At 41.9% G+C, this 18,169-nt stretch overlaps 1 protein-coding gene across 5 annotated transcripts in view; it reads left to right on the top strand.

Moving 5' to 3' along the window:
- The window catches only part of METTL22 (methyltransferase like 22), an 84,591-nt gene that overhangs the window by 22,802 nt on the left and 43,620 nt on the right, over nucleotides 1-18,169 (top strand). For all 5 annotated transcript variants that reach the window (XM_030212858.1, XM_030212856.1, XM_030212857.1 and 2 more), the window contains exon 6: nucleotides 18,087-18,158. In XM_030212858.1, the coding sequence (XP_030068718.1) occupies nucleotides 18,087-18,158 (72 nt within the window). The remainder of the gene's footprint in view (nucleotides 1-18,086; nucleotides 18,159-18,169) is intronic.

Here is an 18,169-nt window from a genome sequence, read left to right as displayed (position 1 = left end):
GCAGTAAGATACTTTAATATTTATTTTCCTCTGAATAGCAGCTAAAGTACATAAGAATGAGTTGAGTAATTCATGAGGTGTAACAGGATGGTTCTAGAGCAGGACACATTTTATGTATTTGGCAAAAAAAAAACTTCATAATGCTCAAAAATTATTTGCTGAAGAAAACCAATACATTTTGTTTCTATTTGAGATTGGTTTACAAATACAATTGCCCTCAGACTACCGTGAATCAGAGGTGCCAAACAGAACCAAGTCAGCAGAAAGGGCCAAAAAGCCGCTAATGTATTTTAGATCATTTCAGCCCCTGTTTACTAAAGTGCACTAAGCAGTTAAAGCAGGAATTATCACACACTAACCATGCAGTGATTTGGATCCCGAGTAGTAGTGAATTCTTCCTGATGCAGCAAGATATAAAGCGAAACAGGGCGTATTGAAAGGACTGATCTTAATAGCGCTGTGATTGTTTTTCAGATAAGTGCACGTATTTTCTATTTTGAATTTTGTGGCATGCCTCATCAGCAGGTTTATGTAGTGAAAGAGATTGTCCTAGTCCTTTTATAAAGTGTGGTTATTTTCTAAGATGGGAGGGGGTTTTATGAATCAGTAGTTTTTTTCTGCTTAGGGTATTTTTTGTACTGATTTATTTTTCCCTCAAAGGAACCAGTGATATGAATAAACTACCAGTATGGTTGAGGGTTGTATAATCAGTAAGATTTTCTCCACCAGGAGATTTGAGGTTCCAATTATTTAATTTATTGTTTACAGAGGGAGAAAATTCCATTGCTTTATAATTCAACAAACTTTATTATTAATAAGCATAATCATCCATTTAGTTTGTTTCCCAATCAATAGGTTATGTATATAAATAAGATAAATGTGGCGTCGTAAAAAACAACAAATCATAAAAAAGCAGGTGACAAACAAGGATGGCTAAATCCTTTAATGAGTATAGATTCTAATAAGTGAAATCCGTTCTAACAAAATAGCTGAGCGCAGTCGTATACATGCAGAATGTGAACACAGAAGTTTTAATACAGAGAAGTGGATTGAAACTCTACCAGAGATTAAAAAAAATATATATATACCAAAAAAAGACACATATCTATAGGGGAATGCTACCAAACTCTCCCTTATTAGTCAAAATCACTCCATACACCTAAAATATAAACCAATTTTTAAAAAAAAAACTTCAATTGAAAGAAACAAAAAATATGGGTAAATCCTAAGGGCCTTGCCTAGTAAGCCACGCTTTAAACGTGCTGAAAATTAGCTCTCGCTAACTAGAGGCATTCTTAGGAATATATGGGTGTTGTCTCTAGCATTAGTGCGCTGTAAAAATACTAGCGCAAAATAGTAAACAGGGCCCTAAATATAGATAAAAAGCAAAAGGTCTGCTTACAAATTAGCACTTTCCCATCAGAGTGGTAGCATCTCAACCACACAGGCAGAAATATGGAATCTGTCATGCTGTATAATACTGCTAGTTTTAAACACTGTAGCTGGGGTCAAAAGTCATTGCATCAAAAATATTTATCACAAAAACACCTTACCAATCACATATTACTATCTTAGAACTTAAAATAAGAGATAATCATAGCCCAGCTCAGTAAAACTAAAGAAAAGAAGGTGTATTCTAGTGCTTGGTATCATAAAAAATTAATCGCTTGAAAAATGGCAAAAATCAAAACCAAGGGTAGAAACAGGTGCAGCTCACCATGCCCTTCTCAAATAGCTATTTTTGTAGTTTTAAAAATACACACAAAATGCTGAAAAACTGCCAAAACTAAGTGGGAAAAAAATGTGTTTTCAGTGGCTATATTGAATGCGTTCCAATGACGTGAATGATGTCATCAGAACATAGAGGTACTAAAAACCATGAGAAAACATGCTGGGATGCTTTTAAAATTAATTGACAAAACTGTACACCACCTTGAGTAAATTCCTTCAAAAAGGCGGTAAATAAATGCTAATAATAAATACATAATAAAACTGGCATAGAACACCTCAGGCTATATGGAATAAGATATATAATGGTCGTCCTTAGGATTATAAAAAAATTGTACAATATAAAATAATAAAACAAATATGAAACATCATATAAATAAATGTGTAATTATAATTGAAAGTCAGCAACAAGATCAAATGTTATTAAAAGACATATACATAGATAAAAGTTATCAAATTAGATATGCACAATTATGATAACTGGATATAAAAGCAATATAAAAATGAGTAAAACATATATGTTACAAAATTATAAGAACCAATAATACTATAAATAGAAATGTGAGATCATTACTTATGTTTAAATCTGTTTATTGATTTTACAAAACAAGAGAACTATAATCACCTGAGCAGATCAACCAATGCTGAGAACAACAATACAGGAACAAAGCAAAACCAGACAGGGGCTTTGTTTCTTACAGCTTCCCTTGAAGACAATGAATACCCTTCCCAGAAAGTCTCAACACCCCAACCACCCCCCCCCTTACTCCCCCCCCAACCACCACACCAAAAGTGTGGCGGTTACTTTAAAAAATTTACATTTTGGTAAAAGTATAAAAACTATAAAAACACAGAGAGGCCTGATTCTTGATTGAGATGTTTCAGCACCACAATATCACATTTAAAAATGAATCTTTGCTCAGCTTTTAAAAGCAATCTGTCAGTGTCCCCTCCCCTCCAATCTGGGTTAATTCTCTCTAAAACAATGAAGCATAGCTTATCAGATTTATGTGGAGGGGCATAATCAAACGGCGCCGGTGATCTATTTTGGCGGCGCCGCAACAGCTGGCCGGAACCGTATTATCGAAAAAGATGGCCGGCCAACTTTTGTTTCGATAATACGGTTGGGGCCGGCCAAATGCCACAGATCGCCGGATTTGAGATGGCCGACTTTGTTTTTCAGCGATAATGGAAAATGGAACCGGCCATCTCAAACCCAGCCAAATCCAAGGCATTTAGCCGTGGGAGGGGCCAGCATTCGTAGTGCACTGGTACTTCTGGATGTTTAGATCTTGCTGATCAGTTATGTTATGACTTACTTGTTCAGGAGTGCTGTATTTTGTGATACTGTTTTTTGGGTGGGAGGGGGTTGGTGACCACTGGAGGAGTATGGGGAGGTCATCCCCGATTCCTTCCGGTGTTCATCTGGTCAGTTTGGGCATCTTTTTGAGACTTGGTCGTGAAAATAAATAGACCAAGTAAAACCGGCCAAATGCTCGTCATCGCCGGTTTTCTTTTTTTCATTATCAGCTGAAGCCGGCCATCTCGTAAGCACGTCCACATCCCGCCTTCACTACCCTGCCGACACGCCCCCTTGAAGTTTAGCCACCTCCGCAACGGAATGCTGGCGAGTGTGTCCAAAAATCGGCTTTCGATTATACCGATTTGGCCGGTTTTAGGAGATGGCTGGCTATCTCCTGATTTGTGTCGGACGATGGCCGGCTATCACTTTCGAAAATAAGCTGGATAGTTTAGCCTGCATGTGTTCCACAAGTGATTTGTTACTAATATTCCTTTTTATAGCACTACTATACTGATTAATGCATCTGTTAAAAGCCCTCGGTCATGTATAGTAATTTGCAAGGACATATCAAACATATAAACGGCGAGTGACCGACTCACTCGCAAATGCGCAGTAGAAACTTCCCTCTCTGTCCCGCCCCCGCGTCAATACGTGATGACGAGGGCGGGACAGAGAGGGAAACTGCGCCGCCGAGGTTGATACCGCTCCCCCCCCCCCCCACCCGCCCACCCGAGGTCGCCGCTACCGTTACCCCCCCCCCCCCCCCCCCCCCCCACACACACACACGGCCCGGGCCCTCTCTCTCCGCTACTAAACTTACACATCCATTCGCCGGAATGCAGCACGCACATCAGCTGAGCTGCCGTCGGCCTTCCTTCCCTGCCTTTGTCCCGCCCTCACTGACGTTAAGTCACAGGAGGGCGGGACACAGGCAGAGAAGGAAGGGCCGACGGCAGCTCAGCTGATGTGCGTGCTGCGTTCCGGCGAATGGATGTGTAAGTTTAGTAGCAGAGAGCGAGAGGGCCCGGGCCGGGTGGAGGGATGGCGGCGACTCCGGGGGGGGGGGGGGGGAACGGTAGCGGGGGCGACCTCACGGGGGGGGGGGGGGAAGGAAGGAAGGAAGGAAAACCCCAATACCAGCCCGTTTTTACGGGCTCAACGGCTAGTGACTGCATATACTACATGTGTGGTCTTAGATTTGAACTGCATCAGTACTCACATCTTACTTTTACATTAACATGACAGACAACAGCTTAAACAGGGGACATGACCCCAGACAGTATCTTTCTTTCATGGAAATAAGGAAGAAGGTGCTAAGATGTCTTTCAAATTTCTGTATCTTTTGAAGGCAACCAGAATATCTTTCTCTGCAAAATGTGGGATTGTTTGTAAAACAGGCCAATATTTCCTAAGTATATAAATTACATTATGTGACAGGTGATCATAGTATAAAGTACAAACAATTTTGTCTTTTTTTCCCTTGGGATGAACTGTTAAGAGGGAATCTCTGTCATGTCGCCCAGCTTTAATTAAGCCTTCTCTAACATGTTTAGAAGGATACACCCTATCCTGAAATGTAGAGCCCTTGTCTGACTTTGATGCATTATATCATTTTGATCCGAACAAATTCTTTTTAATCTGAAAAACTGGCTGTAGTGTAAATAGCGTTTGAGAACCATATTGTGACTGCTTTTATAATGTAGCAACTTATTTACATCTGTGGGTTTTCAATATGTAGACGTTTTGAACATGTCATTAACATGCATTATGTTAATGTCCAAAAATGATCTTTCATCAGTACTAAAACTGAGTTGAAACTTTAAATTGTTATCTCTGGTAATTAAGCCCATGCATGAAAGGTTAAAAGCTCTTCCTGTCCTCCTTTCCATATCATCAAGATGTCATCTACCGTATTTTTCGGACTATAAGACGCACTTTTTTCCCCCAAAATTTGGGAGGAAAATGGGGGGTGCGTCTTATAGTCCGAAGGTAGCGAGTTCGGGATCGCCCTCCCGTACTTACGTCACGCGATGTTCCCTGGTGGTCTAGTGACGTCGGGGCAGGAAAGAGCCCCCTCTTTCCTGCCCAGCGCGCTGCTCTCCGTCCTCCTCACTGCTTCCTGACGGTCTCGGCGAGATTCAAAATGGCCGCCGAGACCGTCAGGAAGCAGTCAGGAGGACGGAGAGCAGCGCGCTGGGCAGGAAAGAGGGGGCTCTTTCCTGCCCCGATGTCACTAGACCACCAGGGAACATCGCGTGACGTAAGTACGGGAGGGCGATCCCAAACTCGGACAAGACGCACCGGAGCACCTAGGTTTTAGAGGAGGGAAAAAGGAAATTTTTTTTTTTCCTATTTCCCTCCTCTAAAACCTAGGTGCGTCTTATGGTCCGGTGCGTCTTATAGTCCGAAAAATACGGTATATATCTACCATTAAGGTAATTTTCCAAATTGCCTGAGGGTTGAATTATGCGATTCCGATGCATCCAATAATATTACAATGTAATTTGTGAGTTTGTACTTCTATTTTGCTGTGGAGTAAAGTTTCTGTTGAGCTGATCTGATCTGTATATCAACGCCACAGCAGTATGTTGTTTTTATATGGATGATCAGTTAAAAAGTTTTTCTCAAGGTTTGCCACATAAAGATTCGCTATAGAGGGAGCCATTGTTGCCCCCATGGCAGTGCATGTAACTTTTTGATAAAAACACCCTTCAAAGTAAAAATAATTCTCCTTCAATTCTATAGTTGTCAATTCAACTATGAATTCTGTGCAGATCCTTAACTTGTTGGTTCATTTGCTTAGTATAACGCTGATGATATATCTGTCTGGGGGATATTGGTATATAGTGATTCTGCATTCAGGTTAGCTAAAATGATCTCTCTGTCAATACAGTATTTTTCAATTTGTTAAGAACATGAGTAGAGTCCCTTGTGTAGGATAGATCTGAGGGATTAATGGTCTAAGAAATATGTCAACAAATATTGATAATGGTTCTAAAATGGAGCCAATTGCTGACACGATCGGTCTCCCAGGCGGGCTAGTTGTGGACTTGTGAATCTTTGGAAGTATATATATAATGAGAATCCTTGATAACTTTACCTGCAAGAAATTAAATTTTTTCATAGTAAGGTATCCTGCTTGTTAGACTCCCTTTTAGATATTGGCAATCTTCTTTTTCAAATAATTTATACAATCATGTTGTAATGGTTTATCGAAACTGACATCCTCGATTTGTCTCTTGATCTCTTTGACATAGAGGGGCATTTTTGAAAGAAACGTCTAAGTCAGAATTTGAACGGGAAGAAGGTCATTTTCGAAAAAGATGGATGTCCATCTTTTGTGTTAGAATATACCATGGATGTCCTTGGATTTGGACATCTTTGATTTTCAGCCATTTTCAAAACAAAGACATCCAAGATTAAAACGTCCAAAGTCAAGCCATTTGGATGTGGGAGAAGCCAGCATTTTTAGTAGACTTTGCCTCCCCCCCCCCCCCCCCCGACATGCCAGGACAGCAGTCAGGCACCCTAGGGGGCACTGCAGTGGACTTCATAAAATGCTTCCAGGTACACAGCTCCCTTACCTTGTGTGCTGAACCCCCCCCCCCCCCAAACCTACTACCCCCAACTGTACACCACTACCATAGCCCTTACAGGTGAAAGGGGGCAGCTATATGTGGGTACAGTGGGTTTAGGAGGACTCACAGTTTCCTGCACAAGTGTAACAGGTAGTAGGGGAGGTTTCGATTATACCAATTTGGACGTTTCTGTGAGATGGACGTCCAAGTGCCGATTTATGTCACTTTTTGGATGTCCATCTCTTTCGAAAATGAGCCTGATAGTCACTTCTTTTCATTATAACAACTGCACCCCTTTTATCCGCTTGTTTGATTTACAATACTGTTGTCATTCTTCTCGAAATTAATCACTCTTTTTTATAGTATGATTTGGTTCTTATGATTTTGTTACTTATATGTGTTTTACACATTTTTATATTGCTTTTAACTTCAGTTATTATTGTGCATATCTGAGCAGACCCCCCCCCCCCCCCATATGCTTGCTATGTCCTTCAGTGTGTTGCCACTGAATACTCCCCACCCCCCGGCATTCCTTCACTGACTGACTGTACAATTCATAATAGCAGAAAATATAGGCCTATGATTTCCTTATGGACACGTGTACCTAGAGTTCTACCCATTGGTGTCATTGTTGTGCAATGGCTAGAAGACCTTTTATTTACTACTACTACTACTTATCACTTCTAAAGCGCTACTAGACGTACGCAGCGCTGTACACTTGAACATGAAGAGACAGTCCCTGTTCGACAGAGCTTACAATCTAATTAGGACAGACAAACAGGACAAACAAGAGATAAGGGAATATTAAAGTGAGGCTGATAAAATAAGGGTTCTGAACAAGTGAATAAGGGTTAGGAGTTAAAAGCTGCATCAAAAAGTGGGCTTTTAGCCTAGATTTGAAGACGGCCAGAGAATGGAGCTTGACGTACCGGCTCAGGAAGTCTATTCCAGGCATATGGTGCAGCAAGATAAAAGGAACGGAGTCTGGAGTTAGCAGTGGAGGAGAAGGGTACAGATAAGAGAGATTTACCCAGTGAACGGAGTTCCCGGGGAGGAATGTAGGGAGAGATGAGAGTGGAGAGATACTGAGGAGCTGCAGAGTGAATGCACTTATAGGTCAATAAGAGGAGTTTGAACTGTATGAGGAAACGGATAGGAAGCCAGTGAAGTGACTTGAGGAGAGGGCTAATATGAGCATAACGACACTGGCGGAATATTAGTCGTGCAGCAGAATTTTTGAACAGATTGAACAGAGAGAGATGGCTAAGTGGGAGACCTGTGAGAAGCAAGTTGCAATAGTTTAAGCGAGAGGTGATGAGAGTGTGGATGAGGGTTCTGGTAGTGTGCTCAGAAAGGAAAGGGTGAATTTTGCTGATATTATAGAGAAAGAAACGACAGGTTTTAGCAGTCTGCTGAATATGTGCAGAGAAGGAGAGGGAGGAGTCGAAGATGACCCCAAGGTTACAAGCTGATGAGACAGGAAGGATGAGATTGTTATCCACAGAAATAGAGAATGGGGGAGGAGGAGAGGTTGGTTTAGGGGGAAAGATGAGAAGCTCAGTCTTGGTCATGTTTAGTTTCAGATGGCGCTGAGACATCCAGGCAGCAATGTCAGACAGGCAGGCTGATACTTTGGCCTGGATTTCGGCTGAGATTTCTGGTGTGGAGAGGTAGATCTGGAAGTCATCAGCGTAAAGATGATACTGAAAACCATGGGATGAGATCAGAGTACCAAGAGAAGAAGTATAGATGGAGAAAAGAAGAGGTCCCAGGACGGATCCCTGAGGTACACCAACTGACAGTGGGATAGAAGTAGAGGAGGATTCACTAGAGTATACACTAAAGGTACGTTGGGAGATATAAGAAGAAAACCAGGAAAGAACAGAGCCCTGAAATCCAAGTGAGGACAGCGTATCAAGGAGTAGGCTGTGATCAACAGTGTCAAAAGCAGCAGATAGATTGAGAAGGATGAGGATAGAATAGAGACCTTTGGATCTGGCCAGGAACTGATCATTGGAGACTTTAGCAAGCACTGTTTCAGTTGAATGAAGGGGGTGAAAGCCAGATTGAAGTGGATCAAGAATAGCTTGAGATTAAAGAAAGTCAAGGCAACGGCTGTGAATAGCGCGTTCAAGTATCTTGGATAGGAAAGGGAGGAGGGAGATGGGGCAATAGTTGGAAGGACAGGTAGGGTCCAATGAAGGTTTTTTAAGGAGTGGTGTGACTACGGCATGTTTGAAGGCATCAGGAACAGTCGCAGTGGACATTGAAAGATTGAGGATATGACAGATAAAAGGGACGACAGTAGGAGAGATAGTGTTAAGTAGATGGGTGGGAATAGGATCAGAGGAACAGGTAGTTAGTTTTAAGGAGGCAAGAAGATGTGTAGTTTCCTCTTCAGTGACTTCAGAAAAGGAAGAAAAGGAGGCAGGGGTTGGAGGGCTGAGAGAATGGACTAAGGGAAGGAGAGTTGGAGGTGACCTGGTTGAGAAATCAAGTTTAATCTTGTGAACCTTATCATGAAAGAACTCAGCCAGAGTCTGGGGAGAAAGTGAAGGGGGAGTTGGAGGTGAAGGCACTTTGAGGAGAGAGTTCAGTGTGGCAAAGAGACGTCGAGGGTTTGAGCCAAGAGAATTTGTCAACTGGATGTAATAGTCCTGTTTGGCAAGAAAAAGAGCAAACTGGAAGGAGGTCAGCAAGAATTTGAAATGTATGAAGTCAGCATGGGCACGGGATTTCAGCCAAAGGCGTTCTGCAGAGCGGGCACAGGAACATAGGTAGCGGATTCTAGAGGTCAGCCAAGGCTGGGATTTGGTACATTTTACAGAACGGGGAATGGGAGGAGCGAGAGTATCCAGAGCAGAGGACAGAATAGTGTTATAGGAAGAGACAGCCTCATTGACAGTCTTTATTTACCAGTTAGTCTTCTATTTTATCAATGTATGGGGAAATTTCTCAATAGCATTCCTAGTCCTTGCCAGTTCTAATGTCGTTTTGTTTTTTGGTTTGCTCAGATTTTTTTCACGGGTACAGTTTTCTACCCCAAATAACTTCATAGCATAATAGCGCTGTACTTGTCAATACAGTTGACTTCAGACAAGCTTTGGTTTAAAATACAACTTTGAATTTGTTTGTTTTGACAGGAGTCTACAGTGAGCAATCATAAAGACTACGGCTTAAATACCTGGTGTATTTAACAGAAGGTTTAATTCTTCTGCTTTGCTATGATTGTAACATAGGGGTGCCAGGGGACAGAGTATTAACCCCCCAACTGCCCAGTGTATTTACAAGGTCTCAATCTGAACCAAAAGGCCAGGAAGAAACCATCCTTCACTCATGGTTCAAAGCTTAACATTTAAATTCAACCAAAAAGAAGCTAAGAATCACCACCAAAGAGCATGAGACCAGTACTAGGGACGTGAAACATGTATGCCTATTTGGATTTGGCACATAAAGGACAATATGGTTGAAGCAATTCGCTCGGAGGAGGGGAAGGTGAGTAGTGGAGTGCCTCAGGGATCGGTGCTGGGACCGATTCTGTTCAATATATTTGTGAGTGACCTTGCCGAAGGGTTAGAAGGTAAAGTTTGCCTTTTTGCGGACGATACTAAGATTTGTAACAGAGTGGACACCGGGGAGGGAGTGGAAAACATGAAAAAGGATCTGCGGAAACTAGAAGAATGGTCTAAGGTTTGGCAATTAAAATTCAATGCGAAGAAATGCAAAGTGATGCACTTAGGGAGTAGAAATCCATGGGAGAAGTATGTGTTAGGCGGGGAGAGTCTGATAGTTACAGATGGGGAGAGGGATCTTGGGGTGATAGTATCTGAGGATCTGAAGGCGACGAAACAGTGTGACAAGGCGGTGGCCATAGCCATAGAAGGTTGCTAGGCTGTATAGAGAGAGGTGTGACCAGCAGAAAAAAAGAGGTGTTGATGCCCCTGTATAAGTCGTTGGTGAGGCCCCACCTGGAGTATTGTGTTCAGTTTTGGAGGCCGTACCTTGCTAAGGATGTAAAAGAAATGGAAGCAGTGCAAAGAAAAGCTACAAGAATGGTTTGGGATTTGCGTTACACGACGCATGAGGAGAGACTTGCGGACCTGAACATGTATACCCTGGAGGAAAGGAGAAACAGGGGTGATATGATACAGACGTTCAAATATTTGAAAGGTATTAATCCGCAAACGAACCTTTTCCGGAGATGGGAGGGCGGTAGAACGAGAGGACATGATATGAGAGTGAAGGGGGGCAGACTCAAGAAAAATGTCAGGAAGTATTTTTTCACGGAGAGAGTGGTAGATACTTGGAACGCCCTCCCGCAGGAGGTGGTGGAGATGAAAACGGTAGCGGAATTCAAGCATGCGTGGGATAAACATAAAGGAATCCTGTGCAGAAGGAATGGATCCTCTGAAGCTTAGCCGAGATTTGGAGGCGGGGCTGGTATTTGGGTGGTGGGGCTAGTTCTGGGCAAGACTTCTTCGGTCTGTGTCCTGAAAATGGCAGATACAAATCAAGGTAAGGTATGCACAAGAAGTAGCACCTATGAGTTTATCTTGTTGGGCAGACTAGATGGACCGTGCAGGTCTTTTTCTGCCGTCATCTACTATGTTTTAAAAACACAGAAAAGCTTTCTTATTTATATTGAAAGCATACTGACACTCTTGCCAACTTCATGACTGTTATTGTATCTGATGTTGCATCTCATAATTCTCACATCTGCTGGTAAATTATATCTATTTGGCCTACAATCATTTTTCCTGCTACAGACCCCATGCCATTAGTTGTTATTCTTAATTTGCTTAAATCAGATTAGTAGCCCAGTAGGGATTGACCATTGATAGGAGGAAATTTTGGTGGCGAAGGCTAACAATATAGTGAAACAGTCTTCAAGCCGCGACTGCTTATAGTTTCTGACGAATTTGGCCTCTTAAGTACTGTAATTACATAAAATAGGTGAGGAGACTATGAGTCTTCAAATATAATACAATTGAATACTTAATGTGTGTTACAATTTGTAACAGAAAAAATTATTCTATGTATAATACTAGGTGTACTCTTTGCCAATTTGCCTTGTTTCCCGCTTATTTTATATAAATGAGATTTTTTTGCTTACTCCGTTAGTTACATTATGTTGCTAAGATTCATTCCTGTCATTCACTATTATTACCTGTTTCAGTGTTGCATTGAAATGCTCTTCTAGAATACCAGATGTAATATTTTTTTTTTATTTGAGGAGCTGCTCAGAGAATTAGAAGTATACCTGCTGCAAAGTAATTAGCTTTCTTCAGATGAATGATTTAATTGGCTTGTTTTGCTTATGTATTAGCACATGCTCCAGCTAAATAAGCTTGTATCTTGTTTCAGCATACCATGCTCCTGCCTCGCTGTTTGGTGTCGTGTGTGTGTGTTCATTACTAGAATCAGATGGGTGCAGGTGTTTGGGTTATAGGTTTCTCAGTATGGTAGTGAACTGCATTTTCACCTCCTTTCTTCATCCATTGTGGCCACTTTCCTCCCCAGTGGTGGTTTTATATGGTTTTGAGAGAGAGTGCCCTTTGCATAGTCAAGAATGGATTCCCCAGCTCAATAATAGGTGTCCTAGCGCTTCATGTCTCCATAAATGTTTAGCCACTGGACATCATTTTCCTGTAATTATGTAGTTCATTTAAAGTGTATTCACAGCAGTAACATAATTGCTGCTAGCCAGATAACTGCTATGTCATATTTCAGTCTCTACATGGTTTGAGCCATAGGAAGTGCTGAGTTCATGGTACAGAACAAGAAGTTTGAAAGGCCAGAATTGCGTGTTGTACAAAATTGCAAGCAGCTCATTTTTTGTGCACTTCTTTTAGGGGTCCTTTTACTAAGGTGCGCCATAAAGTGGCCTGCGCTGGTGTAGACGCCTGTATTGGACGTGCGCAGGTTCGTTTTTCAGCGCACCTGCAAAAAAGGCCTTTTTTTGGCTGAAAATGGACATCTGGCAGAATGAAAATTGGCGCATGTTCATTTTGGGCCTGAGACCTTATCGCCACCCATTGACTTAGCGGTAAGGTCTCACGCGGTAACTGGGTGGTAATCGTCAGCACGCGTAGAATTCTGATTACCACCTGGTTAGTGCTGCGCGCCTGAAATTTTCTGGCGCGTAAAAAATGAAATTGCCGCCCAGGCCATACAGTAGCCGAGCGGTAGTTCCAAAGTGGTGTGCGTTGGGCACACATAGGGGCCTACACAGCTTAGTAAAAGGGTCCCTTAATACATTTCTTTATCTGTAAATCTAATCCACTCTCCAGCTCATAATCGAAAGTGATCGCCGGCCATTTCCCGACACAAATCGGGAGATGGCCAGCGATCTGGGAAAAGCGGCAAAATCGGTATTATCAAAAGCTGCTTTTTTTGACAGCATCGCCGCTTTCCCGTTGCCTCGCCGGCAAAAGTTCAAAGGGGCGTGTCAGCGGCAAAGCGAAGGCGGGACATGGGCAGGTATGGGCGTGGCTACCAGATAGCCGGCTTTCGCCAATAATGGAAAAACAAAATACGGCGTTAAGCAGTATTTCGCCGGGTTTACTTGGTCCTTTTATTTTCACGACCAAGCCTCAAAAAGGTGCCCAAACTGACCACATGACCACCGGAAGGAAGCGGAGATGACCTCCCCATACTCCCCCAGTGGTCACTAACCCCCTCCCACCAAAAAAAACCCCACTTTAAACACTTTTTTTTCCAGCCTGTATGCCAGCCTCAAATGCCGTACCCACCTCCATGACAGCAGAATGTGTTCTGTCCTCCGACAGCCTTTTCCTGCTTGTGATGTGGCTCTGGGGTGAGTGTGACACCTTTTCTGTTATTTGCACTGCAGAGTCACATCAGCAATGCATTGTGGTGGGTGTAGGTATTGGTAGTTGGTAGGCTGTACTCCCCTGCTGCTTTCCTCCTGCTTACTGGGTCAGAGTGTGCCCTGTTTTGTTTCCTGTTGTAGTCCATGCAGTAGTGGCCATTTTTGTAAGCCAGTTTTAGTTCCCTTTCCTGTGTTACCCACGTTAGAGAACGTGGTTCTTAACTTGAATGGTACTGAAAGAGGGCATTGTACACCATTGTGCCAGCTCTGACCTACTGCTCATCTTAGTACCAGGGGACTCTTTGCCAGTGGGGCACAACCTCTGATCTGCAGTTAACTGTGAGTAAACGTGCTTATTCAAATAAAGGACTTTTTCAAAGAGATTAGTCTTCAGGTATCAACTGGTGTGCCAAAGTTATACAGCAGCAATAAGTCCTAGAGGCTGTATGCAGGTCCCTGGAGCAGTTTTAGTGGGTGCAGTACATTTGTGGGTAGTGGGTTTTTTGGGGGGGGGGGGTTGGGGGGCTCAGCTCCCAAAGTAAGGGAGCTATGCACATGGGAGCTTTTCTGAAGTCCACCGCAGTGACCCCTAGAGAGCCCGGTTGGTGTCCTGCCATATCAGGGGGGCCAGTACACTAAAAATGCTGGCTCCTCCCAAGGCCAAATGCCTTGGATTTGGCCGGGGTTTGAGATGGCCGACATAACTTTCCATTATCGCTAAAAAATGAAGCCGCCCATCTCAAACCCCGGCCAAATCCAAGGCATTTGGCTGTCCGGAACTGTATTATCAAAACAAAAGATGGCCGGCCATCTTTTTCGAAAATACGGGTCTGGCCAGCTGTTTGCGGCACCGCCAAAATACATCGCCGGCCATGTATTTGGCCGGCGCCGTTCAAGTACTCCCCTCTCTGTCACCTCTATTTTAGCTATGTATTCTTGTCCGGAATTGGTGATCACCTTTTACGGAAAAAGTGTAAGCCACATTGAGCCTGCAAATAGGTGGGAAAATGTGGGATATAAATGCTACAAATTTAATAAATAAATGTTATTCTAAGCTGGAGACACAAGGTGTATTGGTCACATATACTGTGTACTCCAAACTCATTCTCCCAACTATAGAATTCTGTGCTATTGATGAGCCCTTAGGTCAGTTTTTATGTGTTAGTTCCAAGACTATGCAAACTAATCCTTTTATATAATAAAATATTTTACTAATGGATGCCTGTATGTGTATCTAAAAGGATCTTTCGGGGTATTAGTTGACCTATATTTTTATTGTGCTCAGAAGAAAAGGAACAGCATTAATCTCCAAGGATAGGGTAAGGATCTGTGCATTAAGATTAAGGGCCTTGTTTACTGAGGTGCATTAGTGTTTTTAACGCGTCTACAATTAGCATGTGCGCGCTAACCGTGTAGGTGCCTATAGAGAAATTGTAGGCCCGTACAAAGTTAACGCGTGTACATGGTTAATGCACGTTAAAATATAATATAACAAAACAGTTTGGTTCATCTTTACTCTGGAACTCCTGGTTTTTTACCCAGTTTTGTTATATTGTGACTATCCGTGGGATTTCGTTGAGTTCTCCACGTTTGTGGATTCTCTACTGTTTAATGCACGTTAAAAACATTAACCTGCCTGTAACGCAGCTTAGTAAACAGGGCCCTAAAACCTTTACCGTAATTGGCTTTTAATAAAGCCGTAAACTCACTTTTTCCAGTTGCTTAACATTTTTGAATTTCATTAAAGTTATAGGAAACAGTAACTGTATATATATTTTTAGTTGTTAATATTTCATGTGCTTGGAAGGGGGAAACAGTTGAAAGTGTAGATATGGCACCTCTGTAGCATTTTTACCATGCAAAAGGAAATGTCTAAACTCTACTCAAATGCAGCTTAAATTGAAAATCTGAAGACTGACTTGTTCATGCAGTGTACTTCACGTTAATATATTCTTATTATGCAGAACTTTTACTCTGTCCTTTTTTTTTTTGTTATAAACATAATTTTACAAGCTATCCACTTGATTCAAAAATATGATTAACTTCAAAAAGAAGGAAAACTATTACAATAAAGAATATTTTCAAGAAAATAGACAAACCCAAAGTCAGTCCATTAGACCACAAACAAAGCTCGGGGAGGGGGAGTGTGAGAAAAAAAGAAGGTGGAACTTCTAAGAAAAAAGGACAGACGCAATAAGGCATTGGCATGATGGCTATCCAATATTTCAGCACAAACTAAGCAGTACTAGACTGGAGGGGGGTGGAGGAAATACCTGGGGAGAGCTTCTTCAACTCCAAAAAGGAACAAAGTTGTTCCGGGGCAAAGAGTATATATCTAGTACCAGCATATTTAATGATACATTTGCAAGGATATCATAATACGAAAGTGGCACCCAGTAACAAGACTTCCTGCCACATGGCCAGAAAGGCCTTACACTCCCTGTTCATAAAACTGTGCTCTGTAAGTTGCGGAAATATAAACACATCAGCATATTTAAATCCTGTTTAAACTCAAAAAGTCCTGTTTACTAAGCCACGTTGTAGGCACGCTAAAAATTAGCGCATGCTTACAGTAGAGATACCCATTATATTCCTATTGGTGTCTGTAGCATTAGCGCCCGCTAAAATGTTTGCATGCCTACTGCGCAACTTAGTAAACAGGGCCCAAAAGTTACAAGCAAAGTGGCACAATCTGAGACCTGTTCCTGAGAAGATTGTCCATTATCAGCCAGCACTTTAGTTGGTAGATAGAATACCTTATTAACTGGCAGAATTGATTCTGCAGATAAACTGAAAACCTCAGCTATTTTTTTTAAAGGTATCCAATGGCTATGCTGCCTTTTTTACCCACAGTCCTCATACCAGTTTTCCAAACGAAAGTTCTCAGGGATGCTTTTTACTTCAAGGAAAATAATGCCTGTGTGTTTGAAGTTGCTGTCTACATGCACTTTTTGTTTCTCCTCTAATCTAATCAAGAGGCATGCTTCTGACTGTGACTAAAAATGTACACGTGGAGAGTAGTATAATTCCTAAATGTGAAGGGCACGTCGAGTATTGCGTTCAGTTCTGGTCACCATATCTTTAAAAAGATATAGCGGAATTAGAAAAGATTCAAAGAAGAGTGGCCAAAATGATAAAGGAGATGGAACTCCTCTCGTATGAGGAAAGGCTAAAGAGGTTAGGGCTCTTCAGCTTGGAAAAGAGACGGATGAAGGGAGATAGTTGCGGTCTACAAAATCCTGAGTGGTGTAGAACGAGTAGAAGTAAATCGATTTTTTTACTTGTTCCGAAAGTACAAAGACTAGGGGACACTCGAGGAAGTTACATGGAAATACTTTTAAAACAAATAGGAGGAAATATTTTTTTCACTCAATGAATAGTTAAGCTCTGGAACTTTGCCAGAGGTGTGGTAACAGAGGTTAACGTATCTAGTTTTAAAAAATGGTTTGAACAAATTCCTGGAGGAAAAGTCCATAGTCTGCTATTGAGACAGACATGAGAAGCAACTGCTTGCCCTGGGATTTGTAGTATGGAGTGTTGCCACGATTTAGGTTTCTGCCAGGTACTTGTGACCTGGCTTGGCCACTGTTTGGAAAACAGGATACTGGGCTGGATGGACCATTGGTCTGACCCAGTATGGCTACTCTTATGTTATGTTCTTATGCAGCCTACTTTATAGAAACACATAGAGGCATATTTTCAAAGCACTTAGACTTACTAAGTTACATAGAAACCTATGGAACTTTGTAAGTCTAAGTGCTTTTATCAAATACTAAGGGCAAAATACTAAGGGCAAAGTGATAGAAATCATGGCTAACTTGAAGCCACACACACTTAATGCTGGTGTAAATCGCGAACTCCTCTTGTGCTGCATCCCAACTCTGCTCCTGAACCCACTTACGCTTGGGTCACATAAAACTATGAGTACTTTTATAGTCATAATCCTGGGGTGAGTTTATAAAAGACCTTCTATGCACATAAAAAGTCTTTATAATATAAAATTATCCTCACTATGGAATTTCCAGTCTATTTCAGTCAGGTTAAGGGTGACTTTTAAGCCATATTTGTCAAATTATTTATAACTGGTTATCTTGCAACACTGAGAAACAGAGAGAAATGTATCTCCTGAGGCCTTTGTACTAACAGTTTTCTCCCATTTTGGCTCTATTAGAAACATACTTAGTAAATAGGACTCAAACGGACTAATAGGGAGTAGCTTTTCCTGAAGGGCAGCTATTTCCTATTCCAAGGGTTACATGCTCAAGAAAGAAACCTGACAATTCAGTGAATGTGTCTACACTGTGGCCAAGATTACAAACCACTCTTCCAAGACTGCATCATGTATAACTGCCTTTATGTGATTGCCAAATTTGCAGACTGCCCTGTTTGTGATGCCAGTGTTTAATGATGAAGGAATGTAGCTTGCACAGAGTGACAGGCGAGACTCCTTATCTGCTGCCGTACAAATACCTAGCGTACCTGAATGTAACTCACCTTGAGCTAACTGAAAAAGTGTGAGCAAAATCAAGCTTGATTAATAGCAATAATTGTGCTCTGGGTCTGAAATCTTGGGGTTTAATTCCTGTAAAGTGCAGAAAATAATTTCATTACCTCACTGAAAACATTACAATGTCAATGTTTCTAGATGTTGGTGAAGATCTTCTAGACATGTGTGAAAGAAACATCACCCTGAACAAGCATCTTAGAAATCTGTCAGGTAAGCCACCT

The sequence above is a fragment of the Microcaecilia unicolor genome, chromosome 8 (genome assembly GCF_901765095.1).
Source record: "Microcaecilia unicolor chromosome 8, aMicUni1.1, whole genome shotgun sequence".
Classification (NCBI taxonomy): Eukaryota; Metazoa; Chordata; class Amphibia; order Gymnophiona; family Siphonopidae; genus Microcaecilia; species Microcaecilia unicolor.
Note: the sequence above shows the minus strand (reverse complement) of the source record. Positions and strands in the feature narration are given on the sequence as shown.